The 14,920-nt window shown below is 43.7% G+C and overlaps 1 protein-coding gene across 5 annotated transcripts in view; it reads left to right on the forward strand.

Moving 5' to 3' along the window:
- LOC122403110 overlaps nucleotides 1–14,920 on the forward strand; it is a 42,006-nt gene that overhangs the window by 18,995 nt on the left and 8,091 nt on the right. For 2 of the 5 annotated variants that reach the window (XM_043406447.1, XM_043406468.1), the window contains exons 2-11: nucleotides 1,804–1,955; nucleotides 2,581–2,752; nucleotides 2,827–2,963; nucleotides 3,036–3,136; nucleotides 4,774–4,996; nucleotides 7,268–7,453; nucleotides 7,565–7,664; nucleotides 9,186–9,332; nucleotides 10,821–10,874; nucleotides 12,067–12,202. In XM_043406447.1, the coding sequence (XP_043262382.1) occupies nucleotides 1,804–1,955; nucleotides 2,581–2,752; nucleotides 2,827–2,963; nucleotides 3,036–3,136; nucleotides 4,774–4,996; nucleotides 7,268–7,453; nucleotides 7,565–7,664; nucleotides 9,186–9,332; nucleotides 10,821–10,874; nucleotides 12,067–12,202 (1,408 nt within the window). Of the gene's footprint in view, nucleotides 1–1,803; nucleotides 1,956–2,580; nucleotides 2,753–2,826; nucleotides 2,964–3,035; nucleotides 3,137–4,155; nucleotides 4,319–4,773; nucleotides 4,997–7,267; nucleotides 7,454–7,564; nucleotides 7,665–9,185; nucleotides 9,333–10,820; nucleotides 10,875–12,066; nucleotides 12,203–14,920 lie in introns of all 5 variants that reach the window. The other 3 variants (XM_043406453.1, XM_043406460.1, XM_043406477.1) reach the window with 3 other exon arrangements.

A 14,920-nucleotide genomic window follows, 5' to 3' on the forward strand; every position in this document is an offset into this window, starting at 1 on the left:
ACCTCGAGGAAAATCAGGGTTGTAAGAGTGCGCGAGGTGTGACGCGATAAATTATGATGATTTAAAGCGACTCATTGATCACGCGAGGTAATCCGTTTCCTTAATTGCCCAGGCGTCTGTTGCTCGTTGAATAAGGCGAAGAGAGATAAAGCGTCGCGACGCATAAATAAAACCGCGATCGGCAAGTGTCGCATCTGGAGCGGTTTGACTCGGCCTAGAAGATCGATCCAGAAATTTATAAACGATCGATGCGTATCGTTGCAACGTTTTGCTCTTTGACCCATTAATTTTTCAGTAAATATCGCGATCTATAGAATACCACTTTCGATATCTCACAAGTATTTTCTACGACTTTCCAAGACTCGACGATCTACGTTGTGGACTATAATAAGCGCAGTGTTAGATTCAAAGGGTTAATTCGAAGAATGCTAACGAAAACACTGCGCAAGTACGAGCAGCGTTCCAAAGAACAGAAGCCTGATGGACGAGGGGATTTTCGACCGAGCAAAAACCATTTCCTCGGACTTCGATAATGCTTCCCTTGGTTCTTCCCTGGCGTCCATGAGTTCCCGTCGAATTAGTCCGATTTTTTACGCCCTTTTTTTCCTCGACTTCGCGCGAATGAATGCACAGTGTCCGACGTTCGAGGTGAAACGGGATGCTCACAGTCCGCGAAATATTCAAGACAGAAACAATTATTTCGAAGGATTTTTTATACTCTTTGAAACGTTAACGCACAAAAATTGGGGTGAAGATAAAAATCAATTTGTAAATATGTCGTGGACAGTAAATATAGCGGCTCGAAGCCTGGACTCTGGAGCGGAGAAGAGTCTTCTGTTCGAACCGCGTGTCTCGTAAAAATAGACGCGTATCGATGACGGGACCCGAACTATAGTGAAACGTCCATTATTCGAGTCCTCCGACTTCCGCTGGAAACGTTCTCGAACGCGTCGAGTATTCTCCGCAGAATTTTTATTATCCCCTACCGATGGAATTCAATACATTTTTCAACAGGCGTGACTTACGTGATCTTGAATATGGCTTCCAACTTGTACGGGTACTTTTCGGTTTAATTTTCTTTATTATATGCATCAAATTGCGTTAATGTTTCGCGCAACAAAATATGAAACAACTTATGAAACGACCTGATATATAAATAAAACTCGGTTGTGTTCGTCCGTTTGTTACGCGTCACGAGAAAACGACTACAGGGATCGCGATGAAATTTGGAACGTATCCATTAGGTGGCCCAACATAAAATATAAGCTACATAACATCGCAATACTCCTGTCAAGAGAGAGGGAGGAGGAAAACAGCTGTGTTGCTCTGTACAGCTGCGATCGATTATCACCCTTATCGTTGCTTTCGCAACAAAAACATACGAAACAAATGTTACGGAAAATTACATTTGGAAACGTTTTCTTCATACACAAATTTTCGCTAGACTCGATAATCAGCGAGTTATAGAAAAAATTGCATTTGTGTCTAACATGAAAATACAATATAGCTAATAATATTTTATCGTCCACTTCGGTATAAGTGGAGACTAAAAAGGAAGAATGTTCGTTGACGATAAATAAACTACCAAGTACGATTCATGCTTTACACTATGGAGTAAATGATGCGAATAAACACGCATCACGTAAAACGTATAACGACGTTCGAGTATTAAATCGTTCGTTTGCGAAACTCGGAATACCTATAAAATATTTGATTATTAAACGATTGGGATAATCCCCGCTAGTAGTGTAGACGTTGGTACTAATTTGCCGCGATTCCTAAGCGAATGTTGCATATTTGCAGGTTAATAGCGGCTCACCGGCGGAAGCAGCTGGCCTGAAGGCCGGCGATGCAGTTATCAGGGTGAACAACACCGACATGTACAACCTGAGGCACAAAGACGCGCAGGATGTCATCGTCAGGGCTGGAAACAATTTCGAGCTGACCATACAGAGGTAGCAGAGAGCCACCGCGATCCTAACATTCTTCTGCTTTCCCTATCGAGGCCCCCAACTTAATTTCGAATCCCACCTTTAATCAGGGGCGCACCTAAAATATTTGGCACCCGACGCTCCGGTTCTCTCTTTGGCACCCACCCTAAACGATCCTTATATTTAAACGCCAGGGCAGATTACTTTTCTAATTAGATTCTCGAACGAGCACCATGGCGAAAAATCAAAATTTTAATTATTAGAATAATATGATCATCGAGGCGTTTACGAATCGTTTCGAAGACACGGAAACGACTTTAATATATTATGCACGAACACTGTTGTTTCAACAAGGCACAACCTGTTTTAAGATCGCGTGGCGCGAACCAGAGTCTGTAATCTTATGGGAGATCGTGTATTATCGTTACTACATTGTGTATTATTATTGAAGTATAATTTTAAACTGCTACTCCTAAAAGGGACCGTGTAACCAGTGAGAGCGTTGGGTCGTCCGGAAGGACTATATTGTTTCCCAAGCATGGATTATTAGTGTTTTTGCAATCTAATTGCATCGTTGGTCCAAAGGAAGCACTCGATCAAAACGGATCGTTCTCTAAATTTCGATTTATCTTGCCGTTTGTTTCGACAGAGGCGGCGGTACCTGGAAGCCACACGTGTCTCCGTTGAATTCGACCCTCCCGTCGCCGTCGCCCACCGCCACGATCGGTAACATTGCTCCAGTTACGAAGACATCCTTGGCAGCCAAGAAACAAGACGGATCGCACATCGGAAGCGGCCACAACTTCAGTCCAAAGCCATTCGTTAGTGTCAATTAGCCAAAGGGAGTCGAGCGACGTCCTCGATCCGAATTCTAAAGAAAAATTTTATTTAACAGCCGAACGGGACCAGCGACGGTTCGATCAAGTCCATCGTGAACAAACAGTACAACAGCCCTGTGGGCATCTACAGCGAGGAGACCATCGCGGAGACCCTTTCCGCGCAGGCGGAAGTCCTGGCCGGAGGTGTACTCGGGTAAGAAATCTGAAAGCAGAGAGAAATCTTTAAAACGATACGAAACAGTGTTAAACATCGTACTTTTTCCAGGGTGAACTTCAAAAAGAACGAGAAGAACTACAACGCCGAGAACAGCGAGGTGTTCAAGATGGTCCAGGAAGCGGACAAAGAACCAAAGACACCGGAGCCTGGTTAGTAACGCGATGGCCGGCTTGCCACGTACCGAATGCATCGACGTTTCTAAAAAAATTGTCTCGTTAATGGTAGTCGAACGTTTCCTGCGAAGGAAAAAAATCCCTGGAGAGCTGTTAATCGGGTCGATGCGCGAGAAACATCGTTTGTCGGAAGTTGCAAAAGATACAGGTTAACCCCTTGACGTACGATTTAATTCCGAATAATTTTTCAAACGTGTACTATTTAATTTTGTTTAAATTGGTCACGACAAAGAATAGATTTACGAATACCTCATGGAAGGTAAAAATATGTTGATTTTAATAGATAAGACTTGATGTCGAGTAAGTAAGATTGTGAAACATGTCGTCGAGAACTTGTAACGAGTCAGACTCGTCATTGTACGGCAAGGGGTTAATGACAGAGAAAAGGAACGAGAAGATTGTTTGTTAACGACCGATCTGGATCTGCTTAGGAAAGCAAATAAAATAGCTCGAAGCGTCCAAACGATTAAACGAAATGTTGGTACGTTCCCGAGGGAAAATATGGAAACGATGAGTAATAGTCTATTTCCAAAGGTAATGAGTAGTAATTATAACAGTTTCCGCAACATTCAAGCTTCGGAGAAACGACGTTTTCGTATGCATCGGTCTAACGACTGGCGTAACGGCAGTCACGAGGCGCGAAGCGTGAAGCAAACGCTTCGCAAAGGGGTTACACCAGGCTGAAGACTGCGATTATGGTCTCTAAAGACTATATGGCAGCGAAAACATATGCTCGAAACGTGTCTACAGCGCCGTGAATATTATTTGCAGAGAGCAACGATTATTTTGTCTCGCTGGGAGCTCGATGCTTCTAAAAATGGGGTCCCTCTGGGAGGACGATCGATGCATTTATCTTTTACTTTATAGTTTGGTTTAGCTTACGCTTGGTGTAGCCCCTTGAAAATGAGAAGAATCCTCCAGCGATTTTTTCGAGTGGATCGGCTGGCTCCAGTCAGTCTGGTGCATGCCGGTACGATAACTTATTTGCGAAATAGCGGAGCCAACTGCGCAGAGCGGTGTGATATCGCCGACCTCGCCGGCCCTGGCAGGACTGAGGCCAGTCTCGGCGCCGGAGACCAAGCAGCAGCAACCGTCGACGCCCCAATCGAGCCTTCCACCTGGACAGAACATTTGTGCCGAATGCGAGAGGCTCATCGTGTAAGTTCACGCGTCGAGTATCGAACTCTCGACCCGTTACACACCTTCTTTCAGCCGTAAGCGGACACGGTCGTCGAACGAGAACGGAAATAGGACCGTTGACGATTATCCTTTCGGCCAGGAAGAGCGACACGCTAGCGACCCGGACCTCCAATCGCCAATCGAAACAAAATCATAGTAGACTAGTCGATACGATACCAAACTCTTCGCTGCTCGATCCACGAGACAGAGAAGAATAATTTTTCAATGCGTCTGTTTTGCTATTTTGAAAGCATTCTCTGTTCGTTTCTTTAAACGTGGATTCGATTCGGCGGATGTGGGGGTCCGTGGTGCAGCAGCGTAGGGCGATAGATGACAGAGAATATTCCCAGCGATCGAGGGGTAGTTTCTGGCGGTTATTAGACAGTTTTTCGTGTCCATCCGTGTCACATAGCGGTCTTTCTACTTCCATGCAGTTCCTTCGAGAACAGAGTTTTACTCGTCGGTGAGCCACGCCGTTGGCGGGAGGGCCACCTCGCCGAGATCACCCACGCCTCTATTTCATGCTCTCCACGGCGTTGGTCCGGCCTTCAATTCCAATGAATGCTCGTCGAAACGTCTGCCGCAACGACAGGAGTCCTCGTCTCCCTCTTGGGGCCCGTCTACCGTCGTTTGTAGCAACTGCGACCGAGCGATCGTGTAACTATTTCACGTGACAAATCCTCTCTTCTCCCTTGCACCCCCGGTCGAGATGGATCGGGATCTGTAGCTTTTCGACGAGTACGCTTCTATAAACTGTCTCACGGCGTGGAAAAGTGTCGCGCGTGGGCGGGGGAACGAGCTCGCGACGACGAGGAAACGTCTCGAGCGACGATTCGATCGTGGAAACGTATAATATAACTTTGTAGCGGCCCTCGAAACAGTTATGGAACATTTTTTCCCCCAAGACACACGCTTCTAATAAAAACAAGCATCGTCCGGATGTGTGAAGCAAGCTGAAACGGAATTTATTCCGTTCAAAGACTTCGTTTAGTATATTTTTGTCTCTTAAACTTTACAGGATCGTTTCTCGATCGTTCGTTGTCCTCGCGTTTGCTCGTGAATCGCGATCCTCGTTCTCGCATTGGCGGCCATATTTTTACGCGCAAACTGTACAGGTTTCCTCTATTATAATAATGAGACTATTAGTACGCGTAGTTAGTCGTTAGTGTTTATTCTGGTCTATTCAATTTGCATTTAGCATGTGTGAAACTATTTCTAGAGCCTCGAAGCATGTTCCTTTCGGTAATATTGCAATCAGTTTTGAAATTATAACATCCTGAACGCTCCAACGTTATGGTGTATCGCGAATTCTATTTCTAGAATTTTTCTTTAGCCTTTCGACCCCTCGAGCTCTTCTATGTCAACGCAAAATGGTTAATAAAAGAAGAAAATCACTAAATTCCACCATTTACACATTCGTGAGATCAAGATTGGAAAGATAATCTCGTGAACTTCCCAATGGTCCTGGAAAACTGTTGGAAATATTGGAAAGCGAAAAGCTTGCGCGTAAATGCAATATGGTCGCCAGTGAATTTGAAACTATGGCCGCCTGGATTGCTCGATTGTCGTATGCTGGTATCGTCACGTGCTTTGAGTTGGACGAGAAAACGTGCACCTCGCAACTCGTCCATCGAACATGAATCGATCATCTGTGTCGAGCTTTACCAGTCGATAACGATCGAAGCGAATCGATCGACGACGGAAGATGTTGATGTTTCTTTTTTTTTTTGTACACATGCACGTTCAGAGATGGGCAAACCACTTGTCTGGATACAAATTTCGAACTCTTTAATGCTGTACTTGAATCAAAATAAAAATTTCTATCGTGGAACGACGTTTAACTGTTAAATTAAATTGCTATACTGATAAAATTTTGCCCAACTCTGTGCACGTTTTGCCGCTATGTTTGAATGGTAGCACAGACCCTCTCTGTCGCCTCTGTCGTCAGTATCGCTTCTTCTGAAAGGACCATTTCCCGATTCTCATTATTTCTTTCGGGAGGCGTGTCGATCATTCTAGCAATCGTAACTTCCTGCTATTCATGTTCATCGGAAGTGTCTTCATTCTTCAGCCTTTATATCGCATATCTTTCCAACGCACCCTCGGCATTCTGCGTACTCACCGAACAAGATATGTTCTTGTCGAGCAACGTAGAACACGCTTTCGATGTTGTGATTTTTTCCATGTTTTTTCTTAATTTTTTTCTACACACTATTTTTGGTTTTTTTTTATTTTTTTCGTGTCAATGTTGTGTTTTTCTACCTCTATTTTTGTGGACACTTTTTGTAGATACTTTTTGCACATTTTTCCCTCCGCGGTTTTCCTTTTTCTCTCGCGATCGCGTACATTTTTGCAAACTGAAACGGCGTAAACCCTTTCCAGCCTGAACTTTAAACACTATTTTTACCCGAGTACTTTTGGTCAAATTGTATATATATATATTTATTTATCCAGTATTTATATTTGTTCAAAAGGGTTGGTGCAGTTTAAATATAATAAACGACCATTAAAACCATTATTGAATACAAATAATTTCTATAGACTTAAGACCTTCGATATACAGTCGTTACACTATACATAAAAGCGCAATTAAAAATCTCTCGATTTTTTACATTTAAAAGGGAGACATTTTTTTCAAGCCACGAGTATAAAATCTATAATAGGATCTCTAAGCTCATTTTGCAGAACGCGTCATATCTTTTCACACTATTAAATCGACCACAAACACCACAATACAACGTGACGAGTCTTGTGTTTTCGGCCTCCGTCGTCGAGGTATCGAACCCACCCCCGTTCTTTCTTATTCCGAACACCTTCGAGCCAAGAAACTCGTGGCACATCCGACATGAAAGAGCACTCTGCACTTATTAAACCAAGAACGGACACCGCGAGAGAAACGAGCCCTCAACCGATCGTCGTCTTTCGCAGGGGTGTCTTCGCCAGGATCAAGGACAAGAATCTTCACGTGGAGTGCTTCAAATGCTCTACATGCGGCACCTCCCTCAAGAACGTCGGCTATTACAATATCAACAACAAACTATACTGCGACATTCACGCGAAATTGGTCGCCAGGCAAAACGCACCAGCTGGCCTTGTTCCAATCACCGTGCCACCGTAAGCATTTACACGTTTCTGTGCTTTTTTATTTTATCATCGCAAGCAATACGTATGGTCGGAAGGATAGAAGCGTAAAAGTAAAGATAAAATGGCAATTAAACTTCGCAGAGGCGGAAAGGCACCGGCTAATACCATTTCCGCTGCACTCGCGAATGCACCGTTGTCTCCACCCCTGAGCAATCACGCATCGTCGCCTCTACCGTTCTCTGTGAGTATCCTGAATGCAATTTCTTCACGCTGCAATCGCTTACAGTGTCGGCATTGCTGCACAGAGTTGTTGCTTTGCACGCGTCGGTCATGCGATCGCTTCGATTAAAGACTGAGATGCGCATCCTTGCCTGAAACACGTGTTCCGCAACGTATTCCGTGCTTCTGAGATCATACAAGGTCTTTTACTTTTCCAATTTATTCGCAATCGAGGCAAAAGCACCAGCAGTTGGACCAGCAAAAGCACCTTTGGCTCGTTTCTTCGTTCCTCGTCAGGAACTGTATATTAATAATTATTAATGAGGAGTCAATGAGGATCGACCGCTGGTGCAATTACCTTAACGAGTATTCGAGATAGAATTTCTTTCGTTTTCGAGTGTCGCATTTAACAGAGTTCCGATAGAACTGGCTACATTTAACACTAAACCTACCACTTCAATTTTGCGTAATTTGCATCAGATAGGGTATAAGAAACCCTTGAATAAGAATTTTGTTTCATAAATAATTCAGTTTTATCGCGCAACAGTCGTATAATCAATAGGAATTGCTAAAACTACTTTGGGTATGTAGCGTCAAAGTAAATGTGAAAATAAACATGGAAGATAGCAAAAATTATAGTAGCTGGTATAGTCATTGGATAGAGGATGAAATGCCCTTTAAAATGAGCGTTTGTACGAGTCGATAGCTTTATTAGTTCCGGAGATATAGCGATTTTAGTTTCGAGTCGATGCGGTGGCTAGTTTCGGAGTTAGAAGGGACCGAGGCGTTTGTTTACGTCGCGAGATGAATGAACTCACGTGACCGTAGTAAATAGTAAACGTGACGTCATTCATCACTCGGTCAGTGGGTCAACGTGCGACAAGGAGGTCCCACGCGACGCGTTAGACGGAGACAGCGATAGTCGAATTAAGAAAAATTACCATTTACATAAATTACGATATCTCCGAAACGGAAAGTCCGATCGACAAAAACCAAAAGCCATTTTAAAGGGGAGGCCTTGCCGCTTCTAACAATACCTTAATAATTAATAAAACACTAGTAGTTTCGGAACTGCGCGCGTCCAAAGTTTTAATATTTTTAATACGCGTTAATAGACGTTTCTAAGGCGGCGAGAGCGTGGACAGTGGAATTTAAAAAATACCTCTTTACATAAATTACGATATCTCCGGAACGGAAAGTCGGATCGACAAAAACCAAAAACCATTTTGAAGGGGAGGCCTTACCGCCTCTAACGGTGGCTCAATTTTGGATAAAGCACTAGTAGTTTCGGAACTGCACGTGTCTAAAGTTTTTAGTATTTTTAATACGAGTTAATAGGCTTCTCTAAGACGGGGAGTGGAATTTACATATTTTTCTTAGATAACAAACAATAAGAATAGAAATGTGGTGAAGTTAAATAGCGCTGAAATGTCATTCTATGTTAGAAAGTCTAAAGAAAATTTGAAAAACGTCGTGGTAGGTTTAGTGTTAAGACTGAACGCGTGTGTGTGTGGTATTTGCTTGGCACTAATCGCTTTTCCAGGCTTGCAATCGTACGAGTCCCGATTACGGATCCCCGAATCTTCAGCTGTCGACGTTGAATAGGAACGGATGCATCACGAACGGCGAGTGCCACTGGGAATCGAAAACCTTCACGAGCTCGATCACCATACAGACGGGTTGCACAGAGGTTGGCAATAATCGCGAATTTTGTTCGATCGTAAAATCGTCTGTGACACCCCCAATTTCAACCCCTCTCCCCCACGATTGGCCAGAATTCATTCGTTCAAAAATAATGGACCGATTTCAGTGACACGTACAACTAGGAAAATTATATTAAATAAATTACCCACGCGATTTTGATAATCCGTCGTTCGATTTACTTAAAGTTAATTTCCAGAGTACGAATTTAAACGGTTTCCTGCAGCGTTTAAATAGGTACGAAAGAATCTCATTACATGGTACTCGGATATATTCGGTTCAAGGTAATTGACCAGGCTTCAAGTATATGTAAATTGGATTGGAGCATTTGAGCATCCGTTTCAGGGCCAACTTTTAAGAAATAATTTTAAATCATCGGCGTATAGCGGAGCATTTGCATATCGAAAAATTGCTAACAAGATCGGTAATGAACAGGAGAAGTAATGGCCCTAAAAAGCCACGCGAAAAGCTCGAGGATACACTGGAATTATCAGAATAATAATTACGAAACCTAACGACTTGTATCTTATTACTTGCACAGCTCCGTATACGGAACAAGATTATCCCAGAAACCAAAGAAGTATAGCTTGTTAAATAGTATGCTGCAATCTAGCGTTTTTTAAATTTCTTTCACGACTCTTTTCGTTAAACGATGTACAATAATGCTGCAGATTGCTATCAGATTAACCGTCGTATTTCCACAATTTTAGAGACTGATATCCTTGGCGATAATCTGGTTTGCAATACCAGTTAAAACTCTGAAATCAATCGATTGTCACGTTACGAATGAATTCTAATTCGCTGTGTCAGAGAATTCGTCCCGGAAGTCCAAACATAGAAAGTTCTGTCGTACAAAATAGGACTGCCATCCAATTATATCCTACGCATCAAACTTTTTCGAGGTAGAATTTATTTAGGAGAGAATAATCGGCTAAAATAACCGGTGAATCAAACCGATCGGGGCCACGTATCGAGATAAAAGAACACAATGTATAGGAAACGCGATCCAAGTTCGACGAGGAATCTTGGCGATGGGTACGATCGATCGTTGCAATTCTTAATTGTATTCGATGACTACTTTTTTACACGATATTCGGCTAAATATAGCGTTTGTTTACCCGTAAACAATCGCCAGAAATAATTGCTGAATCAGACCGATCAGGAAACGGTGACTGTAAAGCTCAATGTAGAACCTTGAGATGATCAGTTGCGTCGACTATGATCGGAATCATCGTTATGATATTCGACCCGATCGTCCTTCCGATCCGCGAAAACCTCTTCCTCGTATCCGCGACGTCTATTCACCTGCCAATCATGATTGCTCGCGGTTACTATTTCGAACCCATGTGACTAATTAGCCTGGCGCGATCGCGAGTGTGCGTACTACCACGTGTTATCCCCGAATCCTTCCTAACCCCCCACCTTTTTTAATTACCATCGGCCACGTGACATCGTTCTGTCGTTTTATGCATTGCAGCCCACCCGCCTTGGCACATCGCCCGTCGATCCACCCAGTTTCCGATCAGTCCAGGTAATGTCCCAACGCGGCTCGTCTTAAACGTCTCGCGACACGAAACCCTACACTTCGTGAGGTGCGTCCTTAGCGATCCGATGAAACCGATCATCCGCGGTGCCGCTGCTTTGATCGCCAGATAATGCTCTCCAGAGAAGTACGTCGAGAGAACTGAAACGATTACTCGACCCCCTGGCAGTTACTCGGTGCACGGTGACAACGGAGTCCTTTCGAATTCGTCGATTTCTCGTGATTTGGTGCGCGAAAACGTGGCGAAATAAAAAGGAATAACAGAAAACGTTGGTCTAGAACCACCGATATATTTAAGGTACACTCGTTGGTATGGGAGAAAGTTTCTCATCGCAGGTAAAAAGTGTATTCAAAATTAATTTTTTAAATATCTGCAGAATGATATTGATTTTCTTCGATACTCGTAACACTGTAAATTTGACGAGTTATAGGTCAGAGAACGCTTGAAATTTATTCGTTCCAACACCCTGTCGATTTTCTTATTACGCAACGTGTTAAATCACACTTTACCTACGACAGATGCGAAGAGAAATTTATAGTAAATGTTATTTGTTATAATTTACAAGTTTCCTAAGTAGCGAAGTATCTGTACAGCATGTAAATGCCTTTAAAATAACGAAAGATGGAGGCTAAGCGATTCGATAAATATACTCGTATGTATTATGAGTCTTAATCAGCCTTAGGTCAGCGTTTATGCCAACGAATAGTCGGTCGTTGTCCCCAAGATCAACGTTTTCTTTCATTCCGAAAATTACCAGCAAAACGAATTTCGTTATATTCGATCGATCGAAGTTATCGTTATTCTCGATGCAACGTGCCATATTCCGTGAACGGTGGTGTCAAGGCAGCGGAGAGAAGAATCATCAGTGTCGTTGATTTTCAAACTAATCGGCTAGTTTCACTAGTGCACTGTGCATACCGCGTTTGTCGTGTTGTTCGTCGCGTACTAATCTCACGCCTAAGTCGCGTTTGCGTTTATTTTATTTGTCGGAATGCGAAACCACCACCAAGTGCATTGTTTTCGTTGTTTGTTCAGCCATTCAGGCCAGTCCCCAGACAAAGCAAAGGATGCAATAACTATAATTATTGCATTTCGCGAACCTCTGAGGCCTGGCCTAAATGGAGACTGTGTGGTTGCTTTAAGGGACGCTCGAATAACGCAATAATTTCTATCGAACAGGCGCCAACGTCCAACAATCTAATTGGTCCCAAGCCTTTTGGAGGATCGAGCAATCTGTCATCGAACCTGTCGTCGCCTCCACTGGTGAACTCAGGGAACAACGCTCTACCGCGACCCCAGAGTCAAACTGTGACTGGTAAGTTCTCTTCTCCATTGTTAATCGCGATAACGCGGACAATTTATCGTTCCGATTGTCGGGGTTACGAACGAAACTATTCTTCCAACGTCGACACGTTACATAATCGCGGTCGTCTTACGTAACGGTAAACTTTTTTCGTGCCAGCCGGAAGTCCGTTGAAAAGAGTCGCTAGAATCCCTCTGCGACCGGAGAAAATTAATAACCAACGTAACGTGTGATTGCTCGTCTTAAATTGAACGAATTAAATATCGGCAAAGGTAACTATCTCTTATTGAAAGAGACCTTTTCTCTCGATAGTCCACCTAGTCTCAACTAGGATGAAATATTTAAGTCTATCTTTGATGGTTGAGAGTGTATAAAAAATAGTTACCTTTGCATACAGGGTGTAACTAATAAGTATAGCCAAACTTTGGAAGAACGCGCTTGAAGAATTCTCATGCAATGATGATTTAAAGGGAAGTGATTCGATTTCAAGTATCCGTAACGCCCGTCGACGCAACAAGCGAGGCAATATAGCGCGTTATTCGATCCTCCAGCTGTAAAGAGCGTAATCCCCAAAGTTTTGGCTCTGCTGGTAAGTTTCGCCTACGTACAATATATCGGAAGGAAATTAAATTTCCTGGTAGTACAAGCACGTCGTGCGTTAACACTCGTGCGATTCTGAAGCACCTCGTGTTTATCCCGTCCGTTACGTGCACGAAATTCCGCGTCGCGACGCGGGCATACCGACGGTAATTACGACAGGCACGCCAGAGGTATGTCAAGACTGGGGGTAACGTTATCAGGAAACAAAACCGGAAATCGTGTCGTCGTATAAATTACCGACGACAAGCACGACTTTCTCGTTCGTATCTGGAGGAACGATCTCTGGTCGATCGTGTAATCCTAACGGGCGAGACCCGCCTATTTATCCTTGGCCTCACTCTGGTCTTCGATTGTTGCAAATAGGTCTCTTCTCAGCCCTGCCAAAGCCAAAAAGTACGCCCTTCGGAGGTATGCCGAATAGAATCGAGCCTGCTGACCGAGTTTCGAGCTTTGGCTAATAACGCGCCCCATTTGGCTTACGTCCTCGCATATTTTTTTTCTTTTTTTTTTTTTTCTTCTTCTTCTTTACTTCTATTCGCATCATCCAACCACCCCATTTATCTCTCACTTTCTCTCTCTTTCTCGCATCCACCACGATCGAATCATACGACTACGACTTCGCGCGCGTTCCGGTCGTGATTGCAAGCTCTTACGAACTTTATCTGCGACTTTTCATCTGGCCGTCGTTCGCGGGACGACGACGGCGAGTTCTGAGAGCTGCGACTCGTTTCATCCAGACCTCTGGGCACTTCTGGAACAATACTTCTCCGAAATACTGCTTTAAACGACGCGTCATCTTTTTTAAAATACTTGGGAGATCTTCATCAGGGAACGAACGATACACTATGACCGTTAATTAAGATCGTGGATGTATTGAGCGACGATGATGCGGGCCGATCGAAACGAAACTGGGACGATCGAATCGAGACCCGAATAGCGAATAAATAAGTCGAGTTTCCATCGACAGAAAGAGCTTACGTAACAACGAAGACACTTCGATATAAATATCTGCGCGTTTGTTTTTCGGTTTATTTTTAATTTATTTTTTTCTTTTTTTTCTTTTTCTTTTTCGAAACTAGGAATCACGTTCGTGCCTCGATTAAAAAGCCATTCGTGTTCATGCTCCTCTTTCCTGGACATAATTTTTTCTTTTCTTATCTTTTTTCAGCCGGTCCATCTTTCAACCCGAAACCCAGACCTTTCTCCCTCACATTCGCATGAATCGGTAGCTCTCAGCTGCGCCATCGTCGTCCTTGTGCTGACAGCCGAATCGAACAGTCCGATTCTATACGACAAACATTTATCATATAACTCGACGTTCACGATTCGATCTTTGCAATCTCGAACATCGTGATTCGAACAAATTTTCATTCGAGAATAGAAAAAAAGGAAAACAAATTTCAGCCGCTTCGTTGCCCGTTCGCGACTCCATGATCTATCCACGAATCGCGAATTTCGAGATCGATAAAGCGTCCGTGAGTCGACGATTGTTTCCTGGAGAAAAAAAAACCAGTGTTGAGAATTGAAATGCTATTACGAAAATAAAGCGACAGTTAAGCCGAGCAAGCTCTTCGCTCGATACATGTTGTTCCTTTTTCCAAACTTCATGTCACACACGTCGTCATGGATCCTCCGAAGTAAAAAACCGTTGTTTAACTATTGTTGTTACCTGGCTTTTCTCGCATCGAGGCTCGTCGGGGTCGCGTCTCAGAGGCAAGAGACACGCCGACTCGCAAACGCCCCCGGATATTCGTGGCCCACCTGTATTTTTTTACGATCGTCCAGAGCTGCGGTTGATCTTCGATACTCGTAGACACTTTTGTCCAGCCGGTGTGCTCGAGAATGGCGAAACGATTCTCGAGTAAACGCGACTGCTCACTCCGCCATGCTTGGTCGACCCGTTGATATCACCGACATCAACCACGCGCTTTTGGCTTGTTCTGAATTTAGGGCGTCGTTCTCGATTAATCACGGAAACTGTGCACACCTTTCCGCGAGACGATAGCTGCCGTTAACAGCTTTCTTTCGTTCTTAAGTTGCGCTTCTTTTTTATTTAGCGTCCTGGACGTGTCCGCGATCCGACCGAAGCAAAGATTTAGAAACGATAGAATCGTTGGATCGCGGCCACGC

This window comes from Colletes gigas, unplaced genomic scaffold (assembly GCF_013123115.1).
Source record: "Colletes gigas isolate AHSC1104 unplaced genomic scaffold, ASM1312311v1 Colletes_gigas_Sc00002, whole genome shotgun sequence".
NCBI classification, from domain to species: Eukaryota; Metazoa; Arthropoda; class Insecta; order Hymenoptera; family Colletidae; genus Colletes; species Colletes gigas.